This window comes from Oryza sativa, chromosome 6 (genome assembly GCF_034140825.1).
Source record: "Oryza sativa Japonica Group chromosome 6, ASM3414082v1".
NCBI classification, from domain to species: domain Eukaryota; kingdom Viridiplantae; phylum Streptophyta; class Magnoliopsida; order Poales; family Poaceae; genus Oryza; species Oryza sativa.
Window position 1 is genome coordinate 30925094 of NC_089040.1, and position 23757 is coordinate 30948850.

Below are 23757 nucleotides of genomic sequence, written 5' to 3' on the forward strand. Positions count from 1 at the left end.
TATGATGCTAATCTCATAACACAGAATTATTGGTTAAAGTATATCATTAAAGATTGTGTAAAAAATTATATGTCTTATAATTTAGGAAGGAGGGAGTATTGGACTGAAAAATATAAACGGTTAGCATTTATTCTACCACCAAGTGTGATACCTCCCAAGCTCCTCGAGGCAGCATGTACGTAAGAAAAGACACCACACCTTTTTTTACTGTGTACTAATCAAGTTGCAGGGACAATAGTCAAGAGAGCAATGTATAAACTAATTAAACTACCAAAACAGTAGTAATCAAGCCGCTATATATAAATTGTAGCACATTTTTTTTATTATTCAGGCTGTTCTCACATCACGTACCTTATTCATCTACACTGAACTTATTAATCATTTTGGTCCCATTGTGAAAGATCTCAAGAACAATTAAATTCGCGTCACTGCGTACCCACTACACACAGTCGATCGAGCAAAGATTGTGTCCTTTTCTAGTGGGGTTTGGTGGCCATTTTTTACCGGCCACGGATTCTTGGATCAGGTTCAGAAACCAGTGGCGTGCAAATCTGAATCTTTTTGACCTGAAGAACAAAGGAATTCAGTCAGAGTAGGGTTGCTTTGATATGACCTAAATGAATGGAGACTTCTACCAGCTGGCAAGTATACATTATTAGCCGGTGCTGTGCCTAATCAAATCGCACGTAGAAATTCTACAAGTCATCACTACTTTCACCTGCATGGGATAACTGATAAGATTACTCCAAATGTCTCATGCTTACCTTTATCAGTCTGTCAATGGTGTTTTTACAGGATAATGTCATCAGTGGGATTAGCACTTATCAGCACTGTCAGAGCAAACAATGAATCCAGATTTGTTCATGAATATTTTAATTGGTTACCTGTTCATGAATGGATTCCCTCTTGCAAGCTCATGCTGATAATTAAGTTGATTCATGGATTAATAACCTACAGTTCCTTTGACGTTATGTTTCATCTCTCCAAGCATGTACAGATGTGCTGACATTATATTTCTTCAGCTAATCCACGTATGAACAATTAGGGACTAGGCTGGTGCACCAACCCCTATGATGTGGGGCTATTTTAGACACATGGGGCCGTACCAACACAGATAGTCAATTTTTTTGCATTTAAATTACTCCTTTTTTGTGGCGCAAGTAAGCATATATAGTAGCTTCAGAGATACAAAGCATCTGAATTATTAGTACAACATAGCCCAATTAAATAATCAACCCATCGCGATGACCGATTTATTACGCGTGCACGGCATCATAATCCATCGAGCTAGAAAAAAAAGATTACCGATGGGTTGTTTTCATGTAGTTATCATCTAGCTAAAAAAGTTGTATCGTCTAACTAACAAATCCAGGGAATGATTGATTGGCCGGTTTGGCAGAAATGTGATGACAATTTGACCCTTGGGTCCAACCTGACCGAAGTCATCTGAATTTTAAATATTATATGGTTGCTATGATATGGCGTCGGCCTCGCATCATCGCAGACGCGATGAGCAATGCAACTCAGTGTCTTGCAGTTAGCAGCCGTGTTATCTCAAAGCTTGCACGTAATATATTTTCATCTCACCAAAAAGGTGTTCAGTGAAGTTGCTGAAAAGAGATGGGGTTCCCTAATCAAGGTTCAGAGTTTCAGACGTTGAAGAGTTTGTGCAGACAGATCAAGGTTACTATACCTCGTCTTCTTGATTATCCCGTGTTAAACTTCTACTAAAATAAAAGTATTTTATAGTATTTAAATTTTGAGGGCAGCTACACAACGGGATATTTTAAGTGACTCTCCCTTTTCCTTTCCTCTATCCACGTGTGCTCCCTGGTACCTGATACCTGGTATGTCCACGCGTGCTCCCTGGTACCTGATACATGGTACCTTAGGTACCGGTTGGTACCTGGTACCTGGTACCTTTGGTACTGACTAGGTATCGACCGATGCCTGATACCTGGTACCTTACCTGGTACCTGATACCTTTGGTACCGACTAGGTATCGACTGATACCTAATACCCGGTGCCAAGGTACCGGGTGGTATCTCGGTATCAGCCTAATACTTGTGGGGCATCAGAGGGTACCATCAAAAAGAGGAGGAGACGTGGGGGAGGGAGGGCCGCAACGGCGGAGGATGGCGTCGAGGACGCACGGCGAGTTGAGGGTCGAGGCCCAAGCCAGAGAGCGTGAGAAGTCTCGAGGAGAAGCCGAAGAGGAGGTTGACGGCCATACCTGTTGCAAGTCGACACAGGCTGCCGGCGTCCATCCCGGAGGCGCAAAGCAATAGGCTGCAGCGGGGACGACGGTGACGCCGAGGCCGAGGGCGAGGACAAGGGGAGCTCCCGCTTCTGCCCTCCCCGGGGCGACGACTCCCTGGCGCACACCCGACTGACGAGGGCGGCGAGCTAGAGCGGCGCAGCAAGGGGAGGCGAGCTCGAGGGCGACCCTGTTGAGGGTTGGTCGACCTCGCCAACGCAGTGCCGTCGTCGTCCTCCTCTGCCGCTGAAGACGACGACGACGACCCCTTCCTCCCGGCCGGCTTCGTCTCCGCTCGGCCTTCTTCACACAGAGAGAGAGAGAGAGAGAGGAGTGGAGTGAGGCGAGAGTGAGATGGGGATTGCGTCGGGTGGATGAGGATGCGGGTCGGATGGATAAGGTTGAAGAGCTATCTCGACACCACGGGATACCGGGGAGTAGATTTTCTCTTAAATTTTATGCCACAATTTTAATATTCACGCATTGATTCTCATGATTTAAATGATTCCAAAGCTAATCACATGCTTGAAAAGGAATCTAAAAAAATCAAAATTCAAAAATTAATAACTGAAGTAACTTAAAAAAAATATTTTAACTAGTATTTGCTAAACAATCTAAAAACATTATATTTTAGAACGGGTGGAGTAATTTTAAGTTAAAAATATGAGATGCTTTGATCATTTTAGCTACAACTTGAAACCTAAATGAAATAAAAAAATATTACGGTTAAATATATGTGTTATTAGCTACATAAAAAAATAATGCTAGAAAATAGCCTAAGACAAAAATCAACTTCAAGTTTTGAAATTTAAATTTAGGCTGTGATTTAGTATAAGCTAACAAGCACATGATAATAGACGAATTTTATTTTCTGTTTCCTTTTCTATCGAATGTTGATGAAAATCATGGTCTAGACTCTAGACTAGAATGAACATGGCTCTTAGCTTCTCTCCGGATCTTAGACTCTAGACAGGATGTCAGGATCTCTCCGGGTTTCCGCCTTCAGCACTTCTCGGGGGACCGCTAACCCGATTAGTTAGCGGATTACCTGAAATACGTATTCTTTAATGGAACGCGTATTTTCTTAGTTAGTTATCGGTTCCACTCTTCTTCCCCAACTCGCTCCTGTCTCCGCGCGCGCCGCCATGGATGCATACTACCTCGTCCGCCTCCATCTCCCTCCACCACTCCAGCTTCCACCCACCCTGCCTCTACCTCGAGGCCGCCATGACCGCCGCGTCGGTGGCGCCGTCGCGTGCCGCGCCACCGCCGGCCCAGTGGGCAGCCAAGAGCGGCCGTGGGAGTCCTACGACCGCGGCATTCAGCACCACGCAGGCTCCGACCTCGCCTCCTCCCTCCGCCTGCTCGCCGACATGCAGGCCGCCGGGCTGCGCCCCAGCGGCGCGGCGTACGCGCGCCTCATCCGGGCGCTCGCCCGCGCCGGCCGGACGCTCGAGGCCGAGGCGCTCCTCCTCGAGATGCGCCGCCTCGGGCTCCGCCCGGACGCCGCGCACTACAACGCCCTCCTCGAGGGGCTCCTCTCCACGGCGCACCTCCGCCTCGCCGACCGCCTCCTCCTCCAGATGGCCGACGACGGCGTCGCGCGGAACCGGCGCACGTACATGCTGCTGCTGAACGCGTACGCCCGGGCCGGCCGCCTCGAGGACTCGTGGTGGGTTCTCGGCGAGATGAAGCGCCGGGGTATTCGGCTTGACACCGCCGGGTACAGCACGCTGGTGCGGCTGTACAGGGACAATGGCATGTGGAAGAAGGCCACCGACCTCATCATGGAGATGCAGGAGCTCGGGGTGGAGCTCGATGTCAAGATTTACAACGGGTTGATCGATACATTCGGCAAGTATGGGCAGTTAGCGGATGCACGCAAGGTGTTCGACAAAATGTGCGCAGAAGGGGTCAAGCCTGATATTACTACATGGAATTCTTTGATTCGGTGGCATTGTCGTGTGGGGAATACGAAACGTGCTCTGCGATTCTTCGCTGCAATGCAGGAGGAAGGAATGTATCCGGATCCTAAAATCTTTGTTACAATCATCAGCAGGTTGGGGGAACAGGGGAAGTGGGACGAAATTAAGAAGCTGTTTCATGGCATGAGGAATCGAGGGCTCAAGGAGAGTGGTGCAGTGTATGCAGTTTTGGTTGACATTTATGGACAATACGGCCATTTTCGTGATGCCCATGACTGTGTAGCTGCTCTCAAAGCTGAGAATCTGCAGCTTTCACCTAGCATCTTTTGTGTCTTGGCCAATGCATATGCTCAACAGGTTAGTCTAGTTACTGGATATAGATGGAATCAACTTCGTCTAATGGCATGATAGTTGTTATTAACATCTGATGCAGACTAACATAGAGTGTCAAAGTGATAATATAACTTTGGAAAACAACAATTTGCAGTCATTTTAGTATTAAATCACAGTTCTATCTCTGGATTAAAATATCCATGAATAATTCAGTGAATCCTGACCATTTTGTTTATCTGTTCAATGCCGTGCTCATTGTTCATTTGCCACCCATTCTGTTTAGTTCTAGTTAAAGGGGGTGGCAATGATTATATCCCACCCATGTGTCACACATGGGCCCTAAGGCACATGTGTTCTTGCACACTCTAGCAAGGCATGGCAAGGGTATCAAGAGAGTCAAAAATGTGGTGGCATTACTCGGTAGTCTCTACTGTAGTTTCAAAACGCTCTGGAATCTTCAATTATCATTCTGCCTTCACAGTTTTGTTTTCTTTTGGACGAAGGCTTAATTGGTCTAAAAACATCAATATCTACATGTCACTGTGCATACCTTTCAGTTTGTGTGGCTTGTGCACCATTTCAACTCTCTCTTTTCAGGGTTTGTGTGAACAAACTGTAAATGTTCTTCAATTGATGGAGGCAGAAGGAATTGAGCCAAATCTTGTTATGCTGAATTTGCTAATAAATGCTTTTGGTACTGCTGGAAGGCATTTGGAGGCACTTGCTGTACTCCAGCATATCAAGGATAGCGTACGTTCTTTCTCCAGAAATGAGAGAAGAAAAGTGTTTTTTTTAATGTTTCTTTTTTGGGTTCCATGATTTAACTTAGTTTGAGCAATTTCTACCTATTGTTGATTTCATTTTTTCAGGGTATGAGCCCAGATGTTGTGACTTACACAACACTTATGAAGGCTTTCATGAGAGCAAAGAAATTTGAAAAGGCATGTCCACTATTTTTCTACTCCTTAGCATTTAGTAACTTAAATATCATGGATTGTAGCAAATCCTCATCCTAAATTTCTGTTGAAATTCTGAATACTTATTTGTTTTGCTCTTCACCATAACTGTTAAAATAAGTTTTTCCTCATGTATGCAACTATCTCACATTATATTATGCTATTAGATCATCTTGATGATACAAAATATTGTAACAAAGCTTTATGAAACATGGCTTATTAATCTAAGGTTTTAGGAGATTGAAGTAATTCTGATTATTTTCCTGCATAGGTGTCAGAAGTATATAAGGAGATGGAGGGTGCTGGTTGTACTCCTGATAGAAAAGCTAGAGAAATGCTGAATGACGCCTCTATTGTACTGGAACAAAGGGGAATGTTACATTTGTAGCCACCCTTTTGAATTCCAGGGATGGATGCTTTGGCGGGTTATCGAAATTGGAATACCTACAATTCTGAAGTGGCTCAAGCTTCAATTTCTATAACTTGAAGAATACCATATCCCTTTTTTGCTTGCCATGCTGAATGTCTGAAACAGATACGATATATAGTAAACACAGGTGAGTTTTGGCTTGCTCAGGAATATATAGACACTTCTGCAGTTCTTTTTCTCCCTCAGTATTGTAAGATGTCACTCAATAAAATTTCTCCAAGCCTCCAATTATCTTTTTAATTTGTTTACTGCAGAGTGTGCCAAAAAAGACAGAAAGCAACATTATTTAGAAAGAGAAGGTTAGGCTCCTTTCAAGAAAAAGAGAGAGAGAAAGTTAGGTCACAACTTTATGGAACATATCAACGTTTGAAATCTTGTATAGTTTATCCTACAACTGTAAGATGACCTCTTGCTTTAAACATTGCAATAGCTCGGCTCCTCTATTCGCTTCAGATTTACCTATTACTAAATTTCATGGGAGAAAACAATGAGGCATCAAGCCCTCAATTTATCTTAAGCATAGAAATAAGGTTCTCATATTTCCATGTCTATCTCTATTTCTAGTTAGAAATCCATCTTACTTGGTTCCTCCTCAACATATGATTGTTGATACTCTTGCACTCTTTCACAGAGGAAGAATATCGAACTACATTCAGGGTTCACAAAGGAATCCACAGGGTGCAATTTGTGGGATATTCAACGAATCAAGACTCCAGAGAGGCCCTCTGTGTTATTCTACCATTGGATCACCTGCTGTTGACAAATGCTGTGTCTGCAATTGAAGCTTGTTGGACTGACACAATGGCAGCAATTCTCTTGAATTGCTGAACTTTGGAATTTTGAGGTTGGACAGAACATTGGAAATGGTCATCCGTTGATGCTTTCATAAGCCTGGTTCCACAATGCTGGTACGCACTAAAACAGTCAGGCCCTACTACATTCATTTCAGTATGTAGGATCAGTCAAACACAAATGAATGAATTAGGACTTCATTCATTTTACATCATAGGATCAATTGGTACACTTGTGTGTTTGTACTTGAGCATGCAATTTTTGTAGTTAAGGCAACAAGTAGGTAACACTTACAGGCATCATGATAAGGAGGAATCAGAAATGTTCACTTTCTGTTTATGATACATAATTTTCTACCCCACATATTTCCGTATGTTTCAGATGAAAAAGATTATATTTGGAGATAGTGATATACACGAAACATTTAGAATTTCCTCATGTTGCTTTCTTGCTGAATCATACATGAGTAGCTTTGCACGATAAAGTCATAAGGAGATGTTGATAGTATCAGATGGTCTGATATTGACTTGTGTGTTACAAGATTCAGTGAAGTATAAAATGACATGTAAATATGTAATCAATCATCTTGTGATATACTGTATGACAGGGCAATTCTTTTGTGATAAAGTGTTCGTTTTTTCTTTGCGTTGATCCTTTTTATTTTGTACCAATAGACCATAACTCAAAATAAAATAGAATGAACCAATTAAATCAAATAAGTGTGTCCGTTTCTGTATACGTTCATGTACTGCAAATGCTCTCTGAGAAAATTGCCCAAGTATGAACTCGTAATGGCGTGAGCAGTGGCTTGTGAATTTAGATACTAGAAAAAATTGCCCTAGTGTTGTTACTGAAATCATGATTTTCACATACTGGACCTTAACGCTGTTCTTGAGTTCTTCTATTTAGAAAATTGTCAGGATACTATTACTGAATTCATAATGGCATCAGGAAAGGCTGTGTAAATCAGTAAATGGTTTAGGAGACATATGGGAGGGGCAAAAGACGAAATTTTGGCAAGAAGTCTGTACTTCATTTCTACATCTCCTGACCACATTACATATCCCATTCATATATCTTTCTTCGTCTATCTCATGCAAAATACTAGAAAACAGCAGGATTTATATCCTTTTCCCTGAAGTTTGATTCATATGACTCTTCTATGTTGTAACCTAAAACATTTTGGAACATAGATAAAGCAGAAGCAGCAGTGATGAAATCTTTTGTTCACTTGAGCTCGTCTTCATCGTCGCAGTCGCTGAGCAAGTCGTCAATGGCAGCGGTGTGCGTCATCCGCGCGGACGCCTGCTTCACCCACTGCGCCATCTTGGCCGTCTCCCTGCTGACCTTGACCTGCTCCTCGAGCGCCTTCTTGAGCTTGCGCTGCTGCTGCTTGAGCTCGGTGACGATCCTCCTGTTCTCGTCGCCCCACTCGCCGGCGTCGCCGATGCCAAGGACGTCGTCGTCGGCGGCGGCGGCGACGCCGGCGCGGCGGCTCTTCCTGCCGCTCCCGGTCGGAGTCCTCTGCAGCGTCTTCTTGGGGGAGAAGCCGAAGCAGCACGCCTGGCGCGGCGGCGACGGTGAGCCGTCGTCCCTCCCCCTGTTCCTCTCCCTCAGCGTCGGCCGGCCGCGCCCTGGCCTGAACAGCTTCTCCAGGTCCTCCTCGTTGTCGTCCGCCGCCGCCGCCGTCGGAACGGTCACGGCCGGTGGAGGATGAGCCTGCGACGGCGGCGGCGAGGAGTTCTCCTTCTCCTGGGCTTCCTTGGCGGCGTCTTCTGGTCGGCGTTCTTGTGCCGCCGGTGCAGGGGGCGCAGGCGGAGCAGGGTCCGGCGTCTCCGATGGCGGCGGGTCGGTGTGGTGGGGCGGCGCGGTGGCGCTGCGGCCCAGGGACTTGGCGGGCGGCGGCGGAGGCAACGGCGCGGCGGGGAGGGACTTGAGCTTGCGGAAGCGGGACTCGAGGCTGGAAGGGAGCGCGGAGTCGCCGTCGGCGGCGAGGTGGGCTGTGTTGAGCTTGGCGATCTGCTCCAGCGCGACGAGGTCGGCCGCCTCGGCGAGGATCGCATCGACGGCGGACAGCTTCCCGCCACCGCCGGAGTACGCCATGACCGGTCGCCGGAGCCCGCGGCCGCACGACGGCGAGATCAGCCACGGGAAGGGGGGACGCAAGTGAGGGAGTGAGCTAGCGCGGTGCAGTGTGGACGGGATGGTCAGTGGTTCGAGCCGGATTTGTCGTTGCGTGGGAGGGGAAAGAGAGAGAGAGAGATGGGGGGCAGTTTCGTCACGTCGGGCGCGTGGTGGTGGGCCAGCCTCGGATGCTCTGCGCTTTTGACCGTTGTGGCCGCATGAAAAGGCTGCCGCTGTTAACACCGGCGGTGGCCGGCCGCTGCTCCGGCGGCCGCGAAAGGGGGTCGACTGGTCGGGGCTTTTATGGTCACCGCCAGCGGCAGGCTGATGGAGATTTGGGAAGATCAGAGGATGATTAATGGTTATAAATGCTGTCAATATGACAAAATATGGCAGTATAAATGCTAGTATTCCCTCCGTCCCTAAGAACTGAATGGACATTCTACTGCAACGAATATGTATGAATTCGTTCAAATTCGTTTATCCAATCCTAGATTACATATTTTGGGACAGAGAGTAGTGGTAGTATGGTAAATGATCCTGTAGGCGATCCACCATCCATGGAATTAGATCGTTGGAAGGAGTTTTTAGTACGTGACGGGTCGGTTTTATGGCAAGATGGGGTGTGTTGTACTGATTCCATGGGGTTCGAATTCGCATGATCGATGATTCTGCCTGCGGAATAACTTCACCCCTACCGTCCCTTCAACTTTACACCGAGTTTGATTGACATTTCTTATCTTTAATACCAGGAATTTTCACCCAACCATACAATTTAAGTCACATAGCAGTACAAATGCTTGGTTTCACTGATGTGGCAAATAAAACTAAAAACAATGTGGGTCCCACATGTAAGTGAAGTGAGAAGAAAGATATGGGGCCCACATCTCTTTCTTTTTTCTTATTTTCTCCTCTTCAAGGAGGTTGTCAGTGGCAAATTGGGGCGAGGCAGCCGGTCGAGCTCTGTCGCCGCACCAACGCGCACATGCCACTGCGGCCATCTCTCTGCCCCCTTTCCCACTGCCCGCTACCACGCTCGCCCGCCGCCGCCCCGCGCGGACATCCACCATGGTTTTGTACTCCTGGGTTGTGGTAGCGGCGGCGTGCGGAGTAGCTAGCGAGGGGAGAGGCGGCCGACCGCGCCGACGGGAGAGGAGAAAGAGGAGGGCTGAGGGGCGGAGCAGCCATCGGTGGAGAGCCAAGGCCGGCGCATCGGGAGGAGTCCAAGACGGAAGCGACGGAGGAAGTGGTGAAGGTCCTTGGGCGGACCGGGCGAGGCAGATCCAGGGTGGCGCGTGGGGGCGGCATCGACGATGAAGACGGAGCAGATCGGAGGATGGTTGTGGGTAACCGTCGGCCTCGACAGGGTGCTTGCGGCGGCGGAGCTCCGCCGCTGTCGCCTGCAGATGAAGATCCCTCCGCACCCGCTGCCTTGCCCCCTCCAGCCACCGCCGCTGTTGCCACCTCCTTATGGCTCATTCCCTGCGCTTTCTCACCGCCAACGATGTCACGCCGGTCGCCTCTCTCCCCCTCTCCCACCGACGCGGCCGGCATCCTCTCCCCACTATCCTGCTGGCACCCCCCCTCCCCTTGTCGGCATCCTCTCCCCCCTCTCCGGCTGGCCTCCCCCTCTATATAAGATGATGGGGCTGATAAGTGGGTCTCACATTTTTTCTCCTCATTTCACTTACATGTAGGACTCATTTTTTTTAATTTTATTTTGCTGACTATGATGCCACGTCAACGAAACCAGATATCTATGGAACCTAAATTGCACGGTTTTATATATTTTAGGGGTGAAGATTTTTAATACTGAGGATAAGTGATGTCAAACAAATTCGGTGTAAAGTTGAGGGACGGCAGGTGAACTTAATCCTTCTGCCTACACATGCTATAAAAACTCCGTCACTTCGTCAAAAGAATAGTCCAATATGGCCTGTTCAGCTTCTGGCCCGATTATTTGTTCGGGTCCAGATGGAAATGCAACTATGGCCTTCTGGGCCGGAACTTCCTATACGGGCTTACGATCAGTTGGGAAGGCAATAATGATGAGACAAACACTAGCCAAGTATACACAACCCCACTACTCAATAATGATGAGTTGTGAAAGAATCACTCAATTTTTGTACTAGTACCAACTTTTGATCATCTGGTCCTGCATAAACAACCACATACTCCAGTATGCTATAAATTCTGAGCCGTGCAACTGTGAGTACAGTAGAGTAGGAGTTTTATGCATGCAAAGTGGCTCCTCTGTACTGTCTGGGTCTTTTATTACTCGGAACTTTAGTGGTTGAACTCTTATCAGCACACGGTACACTGCCGGCCTTGCACGAGAGAAGAGAAGAGACAACAATTAAAACAAAAGCACACCAAAGCACCACTCTATCCGTAGCCATCCATCCGTTTCGTCACGCTGGAAACACAAGAGATCGCCGTCGGCTGTGCTGGCTGCAAAGTGCAAACGGAAAACGTGACAGTTGTGTTGCTTCATTCACATTTTTTTTACAGGTACCATATAGTACTATAGTACAACAACAACGCGTTAGGTAGAGAAAAAAAAAGTTCCTGTCATTGATAATACTTATTGTTTGTACTATCATTTTTATTATAATACATATAGAAATATCATCAAATATATTATTTTATTAAAGTACTTTTTTAATACTAAAATATGTATGGTTAATATTTTAGAATTTAATTATAGTTAAAAAAATAAAATTTGATGTTAGCTTTTGTTCAAAACGTGAGCTTTTGTTCAATACGGCTTGTTAGGGAATAAAAACAATTTATAGACAATTTTTTTTATACATTTGTTCGTAGTGATTTAAAGCCAATGTTGAAAATAAATTATGTTGAAGTATCTTAAAATCAACTTTAAAATCAAGTTTAAAAATTTAAATTTTAGGGCTACGAATTATTAACCTGAGGGACTACTTTTCTGTATCTCGATGGTTTTTGGAGGAGAAAACGATCAGTTGACACTGGGGAGAGCTTGGAAATTCAGTGGAAACGAAGCAGCCACGGATGGATCGAGTAGAAGAGCGGTCCAAAACAGTGGTGCTCCTCCGCTATTTGGTTCCTTCCTCAACTCCTCCTTCCTTTTCTCCTGGAAGCTTCCAGTCTTGCAGACATTGAAAGTAGAAAAAAACAAAAGTTCCTTACTAGCCGCACGCACGCGCACACGTACTCGTTGCTCTAGTCGTCTTTAAACAAAAAAACAGTTGTTCCGGGTTTCGTAGAGTACATGGCTGTACTTTGTTGGTTTAGATCAGTGATTGACCAAAATACTGTTCACATATCAGACCAATAACTTTATTTTGGCCTTCACGTGTGCAAATATAAAACAACATTAAATTTTTTTAAAAAATTAGTAATTCACTTTTCATTAACTATTAAACTAGAATATATACTCCCTCCGTTCCATAATATAAGGGATTTTGAGTTTTTGCTTGTAAAGTTTGATCACTCGTCTTATTTAAATTTTTTTGAAATTATTATTTATTTTATTTGTGACTTACTTTATTATTCATAGTACTTTAAGCACAACTTTTCGTTTTTTATATTTACAAAAAAAATTTGAATAAAACGAGTGATCAAACTTTACAAATAAAAACTCAAAATCCCTTATATTGTGGGACGGGGGAGTATTATGTTTGTTTGATGTTGTGTATGTTGTATCGTTAAATTCGCATTTAAAAAATATCATCATACTACGTTTCTTGTATAATTTGCTGATAAAATCAAGGAAAATCAATGGTATTACGAGTTACGACTGCACAGCCGCAACACTGCTAAATCGTTGGTAAGTAGTACTGGTACGTAATATAGCCGCAACCAGCTCTACTGCGCAGAGCTGTCATGCTGTTAATGATCCTCATAAATATACAATTAAGAACAGGTGGAAGGTGTGCGTCTTTACGGTTCTCTTAAACCTGATTTCGTATTGATACGTCTTGACGAGTATAAACATGAATGCACCAAATCTCTTCCCCTGCAATTATAAAAATTAAATATGTTTTTACTAATATTTTAGTAATTTCAGTCGGTTTATAATTTCATTCGCTTTTAAAAATATAAGGCATAGTATAAAAAATCATTTAAAAAAACTCATGCTCATTTCAGATGAGAGTCGGACTTCTAATTGCTTCAAAGTTTCTGCCGAGCCATAAGAAAACTATATATATGGCTCGGCAGAAACTTTGAAGTCCATCATCCCAACTGAAATCTGAATTAGGTACCAATAATATTTTTCCTATATACTTTTAGGAAAAAAAAATGATTACGCATGAAATTTATATAGTAAAAAAAAAACAGAATGAAGACGACTACACGAGGCGAGCAGATTGGACCGGCCTGACCGTTTGGCGCCGCGGCTGTACCAGTACCACCATCCACAGCAGTTGTTGCGACTTGACCTCTTCCCTTCCTCCTCCATTTCCAACGCCCTCCTCCCTCCCTTGTTAATTCCTCCTCCTCGTCGTCGTCAACCTCCCGATCGAGTTCCCACCCCAGCCAACGACCCAACCCCAGCTTCTCCTCCTCCTCCTTTCAAATCACACCCTTCGTCCTCGGAATTCTCTGCGCTGCAGCACCAGCATCTCGCAAGTCAAACCATCCTTATTTATTCTGGTTTTCTTGCCTTGCTGCTGCTGCTGCTGCGGTTGATTTTGATCTTGGAAGAGGAGGAGGAGGAGGGGTTGGGTTGGTGGGGGTAGCAGCAGCAGCAGAGCCGCCGGTGATGGAGGAACGGCAGGCGGTCAACCCGGCCTGCCCCAACGCCGCCAACCCCTTCCACCGCTGCGCCGACTACTGCCCCGTCCCTGCTCCCGCCGCCGCCACCGCCAAGCCGCCCCCACCGCCGCCGTCTTCCCGACCGGCGCAGAACGGGACCGCGGCGCCGCAGAACGGGACGGCCGCGGCGCAGAACGGAATCGCGGAGCAGAACGGGAGCACGCACAGCGACGGCGAGCTGCAGGCGAAGCCGCGCCGCCGCGACAGGGCCGGCGGATCCGGGGGCCTCCCCTTCTACGTCTTCCGTGAGCACCTCCCTTCCTTTGCCCCCCATCTCTTCGCAGCAACTTTCAGAAGAAAGTATGAGAATTCGATTCGATTTGGGTTTTGGTGCTGTAGTGCGCGAGGGAGCCGACGGCGACGGCAAGAAGGTGGACCCGCGATGCCCCAACGCGCCCAACCCGTTCCACGTCTGCACCGAGCACTGCGCCGCCAAGATGGCCGAGGTCAGCCGCTCGTCGGAGGGCGGGAAGTCCCCCATGTCCCTCTTCTCCCGCCACTCGCGCCGCTCCTCCTCCTCTGAAGGTTTCTGTCTTTCTTTGCTCGATTCGTTACTTGCTACTGATTGGTAACATCATATTTGGGATTTGTTGTTCTTTGTATTATCTGTCATAACAATTGTTGGATGGTTGCGCAGATGGCAGCGTGAGATCGGGGAGCAGCAAGAAGGTGGATCCTAAGTGCCCAAATGCTGGCAATCCATTCCATGAATGCACTGAGCATTGTGCTGCCAAGATGAAGGAGGTGGGTCAGCAGAATAAGACTGTTAAGAAGTCGTCCTCACGCAAGAAAGGTAGCATATACTAGTGGCCTTCCACTGCTGATTGTTTATGGTTTCTTAGCTTCCCCAATTTTGATGTTAGTGTAGATTAGGGGATAAATGGTTAGTTGTTTTAACCCTAAACCTAACTAAACATATCCCTTAAATGCCTCTAATGGTACAAACAAATTGATATGCACTGTAAATGTAGTGATTGGTATCATGGAAGCAAATTGGAAAAAAGAAATGTGACTGAGTTTTGCTGGTTTACGGGAAAGGAAAATTGAAGGGACCAACCATGATCATGGGAAGATCTGTTCACCATAATGTTTCGCAGTTCATGTAGTGCTTGTTGGTGGGAAAGAAGCAGCAACACCCTTTTGCTTTATTACATTATTGTAATAATTATTATGTTCCTCCCTATATTAAATGCAAAATTATAAGAAAATCTTAAATGATTTGTTCCACTACTTTGAAAGAATTGGATCACCTACAAACAATTGTTGGTACCATAAAAGGGCCCATGTCTTAATCTTGTGAATTTCGAATGGAATGGTGGCATTATGATAATGATGCTACCAACTTGCTTATCCTGAATATGCTCAATTCAGATTATATTTTGTACCTTCAACTGCCATTCTTAATTGGTTTTGTTTACGCCTACAGGGGGAAAGGAGATCTCTGTTGTGCAGAACTGGAAGGTGGATCCGAGGTGCCCAAATGCGTCCAACCCATTCCATATATGCGCCCAATACTGCTTTGATCATTTGAATGAAACGGGTCAGAAAGATACAAGCAAACCAGGTACATCTAGTTAACCCAATGAGTTATCATGGCATGTGTATATATACGAGAGCTTTGGCAGACATTTTAATGCCTACTATCTCTCTGTTTACAGACTCAAGGAAGGGCAAAGCTGTTGTGAAAGCAGAGCAAACAGGAGAAATCAATCCTGATTGTGTGAATGCGTCCAATCCCTACCACAAGTGTGGGGAACATTGTAAGAGAAAGGGTGACAGGTAGATAAGGTAATGAAAATTCTCTTTTATGTTCGGTTATCCTTGCGCATTGAAGTTATCTGTACTTCATTGGTTTGATGTGTATATTAACTGAACATATTTCACTTAACATGGGTGGCATGTTATCAAGCCATGATTTGGTACTTGTAAAGTTCATCTAGCTAAACTTTTTGGACCAAGTAACCCTTCATGAAAGATACTAGTTCAATAACATTGTCATTTAGTAGTTATATATTGTCAACTAGTCAGATTCGTTTTTCTTGAGTCACATGCATCATCTAGTAAAAATCTGTCATCTTTCAACAAGTTTCTAGATTTCATTGTGCACAACTAGTAACTCAGCTGTCATGACCTAGCTATGGGCACATCAACTTACATGATCCCAAGAAAACCATTGAAGCTCTGTAACTACTTATATGTATTTTTTAGGTGCTGATTACAAACATGTAAGGCAAGACATATGACGGAAAAAAAGTTTTTCGTATTAGTTTTCTTTGGTCAAGCTTTGAAAAATCTTATGAGCTGTAAGCATCTGGTCAACATATGTTTTTCTTTCCCCTAGCCAGCTAATCCAGTGTGTTGTAGATCTGCAATGATTTTGAGGGGAAAAAAAGATATTAGTTGGATACAAAAAAATTAACTTGATGAACATAAGCAGCAGATTTTCTTTAATCATACAAGTGATTTCTTTTTTTATTATTTTAGTTGACAGTATCTCCTTTTGTGGTCCTAGGCTGGCGATACAAGGTTTCCTCTCCAGATGATGATGGTGAAAAAAAAAGTATATCCCGACAATAGTCCTGTAGGTTTCAATAGAAGCTGTGTTTCCATCGGCTCCGCTTTTTATTGTGGCTGCAGCATCACAATCTTTGCTGTATTATCATGTACTTTCTACACACTTTCTTACCGCCATTCACTCCTATAAAAGAGTCCCATATTCTAGATCTAGTAGTATAATTTATTCCGTGAAGATTGTAAAAATAGAAGCGTGTTGTTTCTTTTTTTCCCCCTTCTTTTTGTAAGATAATTGCCTGCTTATATAAGTTATAATTTTGTCACCAACCAAGTGGTCCACAAACCAGTTTTTTCATTCATTTTCTTTCCATCACTGTCCATATTTGTTATATAAAAAGATATAGGCGGATCGATGTTTGTTATAGCAGGGAGGTTCTTCTGAACCAAGATATGTGGCCATTAATTTCCCTTTTGTTTTATCATCAATGAACAAGGGAAACCCATCATTGATATCAACTCTTTGACAAGTATGGCTGCTCTTTCTGGTTGGCAGGGTCTGGTTGTGAATCTTCTAGAATGGAGATGGAGCCATTTGGTCAGAATAATACAGCATCATCAGTATTCAGTACTACTGTACACGTCATGTTACTTATAGATGAGGAATGCCTGGGGGGCTTGGAATTTTCAGACTCGTCAGTTGTTTGGTTTGAGACGTCCAATTCGTGCCTGAAAATGTCTTTTGACCTGAAAAAAAAGGAGAATTTTCCAGTGTTTGCAGCATAGCTGATGTGCGTGATGATGTGATCGACATTCAACAAAACGGGTGGTTGCACGTTCTGATTATATTTATGGTTCACACGTAGGCGACAAAAGGACGAAAATGAGGTCGCTACTCAAAACCTTCGTGAAGAAAGTAGGCGTCAGAAGTGAAAAACTGCACCGAACCATACGACCAATCAAAGAACCTGGGAAACAAAAACAGAACAATTGCAAGTTCATGTGTCTGTTCCAAGAGAATTGGGATCCGGGAGACAGGTGATGAAATTCTACTCATACAGAATTTGACGTAAATATGCAAGATTGTGGAGCGGAACTTGCCAACTTGGTAGAATTCTTCAGGAGGTTGGTTGATGAGTTGTCTTGTTTGAAACTTTTTGAGTTGAATTGTTGAACGCTTTAAAATAGAAGTAAGCCGTCCTCCTTTTTTCATGAGTTTAAGCATCTTGAGTTCAAATCCTGACTAACACGCAATTATCAAATAAAAGTTTGCAGCCTAATCCTATTCCACGCTTAAGATTTAGAGCGTTTCGCGTGAGAGAATGAGTGTTGCAACATTAGTGAATTACCCGTCTCTACTCATCAACTTAAGCTTTCGGGTTAATTTGGTTATTACATAGGAGTATATTTCAATAGACCAATTGAAGCACAAGCATCTCCGAACTGCTGAGTGCTGAGTGCTGACTGGAAGCAGACAAGAACTTCTCTAGAACCACCATTTCCATTTTCCAATCAGATAGGTGACCGTCGATGTCGTCGACGACCGCGCGTCGTCGACGCAGAAAGGACCCGTAATCCCGTATTGTGCAGGGCGCACTTCAGAATCGCACCTCCGGCCAATCACCGCCGCTGTCGTTGCGTTCGCCGGCGGCGGCGAAGGGAGAATCTCTTGTGCTTGTCGATCTCATCGGCGGTGGAGAACTGGAGATCAATCCGGGCCACGCTGACGAGACGAGGAGGAGCTCTTCGACTCTCCGTCGAGGAGCATTGTACGACTACCTGTGGCTCCGCATCTCGCCGTCTTCAACTCCGGCATCGTACGTACGCCGCCGCCGCCGCCGTCTCCTCCTCGCGCAGTCTCGCCGGCCGCGAAGACGACGCACATATCGCGGTCGCGGCGATGAGTGGGCCTTGGCCCAACGGCTCGAGAAAAATAAATGGGCCTCGCCCGCAAGCCCATCACCTGCTCGGCCCAGTTAGAATCTTACTCGCAAACGAGGAGGAGAATAATACTAATAATGAAGTCAAATAGAGAAACCCACCACCTCGCTCAATCCAAACCCCAATTCACACGCGTTGCGGTCTCCGACGAGGGCGAGGCGGAGCTAATCGTCATCTAGGGCAAGGCGGAGCTAATCGTGGGTCCGATGGAGAAGCCGTCGCCGCCGCCGCCGGGGAAGTCGCGGCCGGATTGCGTCAACTCGTCGAACCCGTACCACGAGTGCTCCGACTACTGCCTCCGGCAGATCGTGAAGTCCAGGGAAGATAATCATCGGTGGTCGCGCGTCCATCCCCACTGCATCAACGCCTCCAACCCCTACCACGCCTGCTCCAACTTCTGCTTCAGGAGGATCATCCACGCCAAACCCTCACCTTCAGGTAGTAATCCTGACCCTGTATCGATCTATCATCTATCGTCTGCTTCTGATCAATTACTTCTGCTTCTGATCCTGTTTCTGATCTGAGCAATTTTGCGCCACGGATCGTCGTCCTGAGCTAGCCTGTATCGATCGATCCATCGTGTGCTTGTGTAGTTTCTCACTGGGTGTTATTCGTTTTAGGGTTGGAGCGTCCGGTGCAAGAGCCGCCTGCGTCCGAAGCTGTTCCTGCCCAAGCTGACGACGATGATGATGCCCAAACTGACGACGACGACGAGGAGGACGCTGCCGCAGACGACGACGATGGTTACCTGAAGATGACAGTGACAGAGAATCAGAAGCTAGTATTTGAGCTTCGGGTGCGGCCATCGACGATTCTGCGGTTTGTGGTAGCTGCTGTGTGTGCACTCCTGGTTATTCATCTCCTCGGCGTATCTCTAGTTGTCGTTGCTCACGCCCTCATTTGATTAGACAAAGAGAAGCATATATAATTGAGGGAAAATAGGAATCAAGGTCTATTGTACAATTTTGATACTATAATTTGATACGTATGGTATAGGATGAAATTTACTTTTCTTATCAGCATTTCTTAAAGATATGTTTGTTGTAGCAGGGGGTGACCACCGTCCCTCCATATTCGGCCCAAAACACTGTAGAGAGAGATTGGGTGAGATTGAGTCATTATTGTAAGTATCCGAGTGGAAATGACCATTCGAACAAGGAAACGATAAAACACTATTCGAGTCGGAAAATACCGTTCGAGTAAATTCTTGTCACTAAGTCTTATTATCCGTTTTGAATGTTTCCTAAGTCAGTAACAGGTCAGCTACCGGATAAGTCGAAAAGGGTAGTCGAACTGGAAAAGACTATTTGCCATGGAAAAGACCCATGGTGGTGGAAAAGACCATCGGTCGAGGAGAAGACCCATGGTGGTGGAAAAGACTCTTGATCATGAAGAAGGCGACTTAGACAACAAAGATGCCAAGAGAATATTCCCGAGGACCACTCAACCACTTCATCTAGCTGGCACCAAAAGACTATAATGACCTCCATAATATACCAAAATGCCCTTAGGGTTAGCTGATATAGCAAGGGCATAATTGTAATTTCATGTGGGCCCAACAAAGGGTGCAAGTGTAATCTCACATGTAAAGCTGTGAACTATATAAAGCAGACAAAAAGCCTGTAGCAGGCAGGATATCTTGGAATACTAAAAGTCTTGTCACTTAGTATGTGTTTATTTGGTATTTGGGCTCATTTCTTAGGATAGGCGGGAAAAGGGGGTTTTCCCGTCTATCCCTAATCTTGTCCGTGACCTTGGGTCAAGGTCACGACAGTGGCGCCGTCCGTGGGGACGTGTAGTATCCTTGGAGTGGGCTTGAATAGTAAATGAAACGTTCCCAAAGGCAAAAGTCAGTGCCAATCCGCTACACCGACACTTTTGCAAGCGCAGCAGCAGCACTTGAAAGAGAGTGGGAAGAGATGACTGGACAATCAGCACAAACCGGAGTGGAGAAAGCAATGCCAGGCAGAAAGACTGCCGGTCCAACAAGAGAAGAAACAAGAGAAAACCCGCCTAGTGAAGTAGAGCTCGCCGAGATGGTGCAAGCACAAGGGGCTATTATGGTGAACAAAGAACAATATGAAGAACTGCAAAAAGAACCACAAAGGCTTCAAGCTTTGCATGATCAAACCATGGGAGCAGGAGGATCTGGCAGAGAGGCAGAGACATTAAACACTGACAAAGGTCAACCGAATCAAGTCGGGAAAGAGATCCAAAGAAATGTTGGAAATGTGGAAAAAGAGAATCCCCAAGTAGGGAATGCTCCAGTTGACAAGCCAACGCAAGAAGTTCCTCAAAACCAACTTCCCACTCAAATCCCACAATCCGTTCAAAACCAACTTCCCACTCAAATCCCACAATCCGTTCAAAACCAACTTCCCGCTCAGATCCCACAGTCTGTTCAAAACCAACTTCCCACTCAGATCCCACAATCTGTGCAAAACCGACTTTCCACCCAAAATCCACAATCCACTCAAACCTTGCAAACTACTCAAAATCTACCTTCCATTCAAACCCAACAGCTCACACAACCACAGTTCTACAACCAGACCCATTTTCCTCAAAACCAAATCCCCCAAACCCAAGCCAACATTCCACAAATGCAAATTCCACATATTCAAATCCCTCAAGTACAAACACGCCAAGCCAATATACCTTACATACAAGCATCACATGATCAGACAATGCAAAACCCTAACCAACAGTATCAAGCCTTTCCCTCTTTTCACTCACAACAACCAGAAACAACACAAGAGCAATACTGCATTCCACAAATGCCCAATCCAAACATAACCCAGTTTGCCACACAATTCCCCAACCGCATAGGCCAGTTCGCATCAGCACAATCCTATTTTCAACCGGCGAGAGCAATCGATACCTAGAGCCCCCTGAGCCAAAATCTGCAAATGGCACCTTGGCCAATACATCTCAAGTTATCAAACATCACAAAGTACAAAGGTGATACAGATCCAAATGAGTATTTGAGGGTGTATGAGACGGCGGTAGAAGCGGCCGGAGGAGATGACACAACGAAAGCAAAGATACTTCCAACCATGCTAGAAGGAGTGGCATTGTCGTGGTATACCACCATTCCACCTATGTCAATCTACTCGTGGGAGCATATGAGAGATACTTTTCGAGCAGGTTTCATTGGTGTATATGAAGAGCCAAAAAAAGCAGATGACCTATACGCACTGAAGCAGATGCCGGGAGAAACCTTGAGAAGTTTTATGGTAAAATTTTCAAGAATAAGGTGTCAGATCAGGCAGGTAGATGATGAGATGCTCATAGCATCAGCAAAAAGAGCTTTGTTGCCTGGCCCTCTCCGTTTCGATCTTGCAAGGAATAGGCCAAAGACAGCAAAGGACCTGTTTGAAAGAATGGAAAGTTTTGCAAGAGAAGAAGAAGATAAGCTAAGGGTGCAAGCAGAAGAGGCTGCATTATTGGGAAAGAAGCAGACGAAGAACAAGCAAGTTTCTTTAGGAGAAAAACAAAAAGCAGAAAACACTGCAAAACCATGGAAAAAATTCAAGAACGATTACAAGCAAGATCAGAAAAAACAAGTAAACTTCATTGGAGATGACTCAAATAATGGAGAAGGAAAAGGGAAGAGACAATTGGGGGCAATCTGCAAGAGGCCGAGGACAATGGTGGAATTCTAGCAGAGGTAGAGGACGATAGTGGAATAATGACAGAAGCGGAGGAAAAGAATATCAGCTTGATCATAGCAAGTTTTGTAAAGCACATGGTCCAGGTGGTCATTCTACGGAAGAATGCTATAGCAAGTTTTGCCAAATTCATGGTCCAGGAGGCCATTCCACTCAGGAATGTAGGCACATGGCCTACTTAGTGGAAAAGCATGTCAGTCGATATGAGAACAAGTATGAGGGGGCCCGAGATCAGCGAGGGCAAAATGCTATAGAAGCACCACAAGTCATAAAAATCTAGAAGCAATCGAAGAAGCTCCAAAAAGGGTGATAAATGCCATAACAGGAGGCTCTTCTTTGGGAATTGAGTCAAAAAGACAAAGAAAAGCATATGTGAGACAAGTAAATCATGTAGGGACAAGCTATCAGTCAAATCCACCAGTTCATTCGAAGACAGTAATTTCCTTTGGGCCTGAAGATGCGGAAGGAATACTTTTCCCCCACCAAGACCCTTTGGTGATCTCAGTGGAAATAGCACAATGCGAAGTTCAAAGAGTTTTGGTTGATGGAGGAAGCTCAGCGGATGTGTTATTCTATGATGCTTTCAAAAAGATGCAAATACCCGAAGACAGATTGACAAGTGCAGGAGTGCCTCTGCAAGGTTTTGGTGGACAACAAGTACATGCAATTGGGAAAATACGTTTGCAAATAGTTTTTGGGAAAGGCAACAATGCAAGGAAGGAGGAAATAGTGTTTGATGTGGTAGACATGCCGTATCAATATAATGCGATACTCGGAAGATCAGCAATCAATATCTTCGAGGCAATAATACATCACAATTATATATGCATGAAACTTCCTGGACCAAGAGGAGTGATAACAGTCCGAGGTGGCCAGTTGGCGGCAAGAAAGTTTGAGCTTTAGGGAATGCCAAATGTCAAAGGAGTCCATGTCGTTGATCAAAAGCATGGAGAATACTCTAAGTTGCAGAAACCAGTTCCTGAAGGCAAAACTAGGAAAGTACAGTTAGATGATGATGATCCTGGAAAATACATTTTGTTAGGAGAAAATCTGGAAAAGCATGTTAAGGAGGAAATCTTGAAAGTAGTGAAAAGCAACATGGATGTCTTTGCTTGGTCACCAGAAGAACTGAAAGGGGTAGATAGAAGCCTGATTGAACATAACTTGGCAATCAAGCAAGAGTACAAGCCAAAAAATCAAAAGTTAAGAAGAATGTCAACAGACAGGCAGCAAGCAGCAAAAGTGGAGCTCGAGAAATTGCTCAAAGCAAAAGTGATAAGAGAAGTGATGCATCCTGAATGGTTGGCTAATCCAGTCTTGGTGAAAAAGGCAAATGGAAAGTGGAGAATGTGCATTGACTTTACAAATCTCAACAAAGCATGCCCAAAAGATGACTTCCCATTGCCAAGAATAGACCAGTTAGTAGATGCTACAGCTGGTTGCGAGTTGATGAGTTTCTTAGATGCATACTCCGGTTATCATCAAGTCTTTATGATGAAGGAAGATGAAGAGAAAACATCGTTCATCACTTCGTTTGGAACTTACTGTTTCATTTGAATGCCATTTGGTTTAAAGAGTGCAGGAGCAACTTTTGCAAGGTTAATAGGCAAGGTATTGGCAAAGCAGTTAGGCCGCAATGTAGAAGCTTATGTGGATGACATTGTGGTGAAAAGCAAACAGGCGCTCACTCATGGCAAAGACCTGCAGGAAACATTCGAGAATTTAAGAAAATATTCAGTTAAGCTTAACCCGGAAAAGTGTGTTTTCGGGGTAAGAGTAGGAAAGTTGCTTGGTTTCTTAGTGTCCAAGAGAGGCATAGAAGCAAATCCTGACAAGATCGCAGCGATTCACCAAATGGAGCCACCAAAAAACATAAGGGAAATGCAAAGGCTAACAGGGAGAATGGCTTCTTTGAGCAGATTTCTTTCTAAATCTGCAGAGAAAGGCTTGTCGTTTTTCAAAACCCTAAGAGGGGCAAACTCATTTGAGGGGACAGCCGAGTGCCAGAAAGCTTTTGATGATTTGA

General features: G+C 45.0%; 5 protein-coding genes across 8 annotated transcripts; 3 read left to right on the top strand and 2 right to left on the bottom strand.

The window, feature by feature from the left end:
- The first annotated feature begins 3378 nt into the window (after positions 1 to 3378).
- Positions 3379 to 7342, top strand: LOC9268482 (putative pentatricopeptide repeat-containing protein At5g36300). 4 transcript variants are annotated; one of them, XM_015788912.3, is made up of 6 exons: positions 3379 to 4539; positions 5113 to 5265; positions 5385 to 5456; positions 5743 to 6028; positions 6156 to 6431; positions 6533 to 7131. In XM_015788912.3, exons 1-4 carry the CDS (start codon positions 3403 to 3405, stop codon positions 5857 to 5859), a joined length of 1479 nt encoding a protein of 492 aa, XP_015644398.1. In that variant the 5' UTR covers positions 3379 to 3402; the 3' UTR covers positions 5860 to 6028; positions 6156 to 6431; positions 6533 to 7131. The 4 variants fall into 4 exon arrangements, with proteins under 4 accessions (XP_015644398.1, XP_015644399.1, XP_015644401.1 ...); XM_015788913.3 differs by having other exon boundaries at positions 6156 to 6297; XM_015788915.3 differs by having other exon boundaries at positions 6156 to 6200.
- Positions 7343 to 7640: 298 nt separating this feature from the next.
- LOC4342034 (protein SCARECROW 1-like) lies at positions 7641 to 8910 on the bottom strand. Its single transcript, XM_015788916.3, has one exon. The coding sequence runs from the start codon at positions 8794 to 8796 to the stop codon at positions 7921 to 7923; it is 876 nt and encodes a 291-aa protein (XP_015644402.3). The 5' UTR covers positions 8797 to 8910; the 3' UTR covers positions 7641 to 7920.
- Positions 8911 to 9538: 628 nt separating this feature from the next.
- LOC4342035 (uncharacterized) lies at positions 9539 to 10425 on the bottom strand. The gene has a single exon (XM_015788917.3). The coding sequence runs from the start codon at positions 10369 to 10371 to the stop codon at positions 9745 to 9747; it is 627 nt and encodes a 208-aa protein (XP_015644403.1). The 5' UTR covers positions 10372 to 10425; the 3' UTR covers positions 9539 to 9744.
- Positions 10426 to 13313: 2888 nt separating this feature from the next.
- LOC4342036 (uncharacterized) lies at positions 13314 to 16452 on the top strand. The gene is made up of 6 exons (XM_015788595.3): positions 13314 to 13856; positions 13951 to 14136; positions 14249 to 14404; positions 15038 to 15175; positions 15270 to 15399; positions 16124 to 16452. The coding sequence occupies exons 1-5, from the start codon at positions 13559 to 13561 to the stop codon at positions 15392 to 15394; spliced, it is 903 nt and encodes a 300-aa protein (XP_015644081.1). The 5' UTR covers positions 13314 to 13558; the 3' UTR covers positions 15395 to 15399; positions 16124 to 16452.
- Positions 16453 to 17001: 549 nt separating this feature from the next.
- Positions 17002 to 19276, top strand: LOC4342037 (uncharacterized). Its single transcript, XM_015788596.3, has 2 exons — positions 17002 to 18501; positions 18684 to 19276. The coding sequence occupies exons 1-2, from the start codon at positions 18270 to 18272 to the stop codon at positions 18965 to 18967; spliced, it is 516 nt and encodes a 171-aa protein (XP_015644082.1). The 5' UTR covers positions 17002 to 18269; the 3' UTR covers positions 18968 to 19276.
- Positions 19277 to 23757: the final 4481 nt, after the last annotated feature.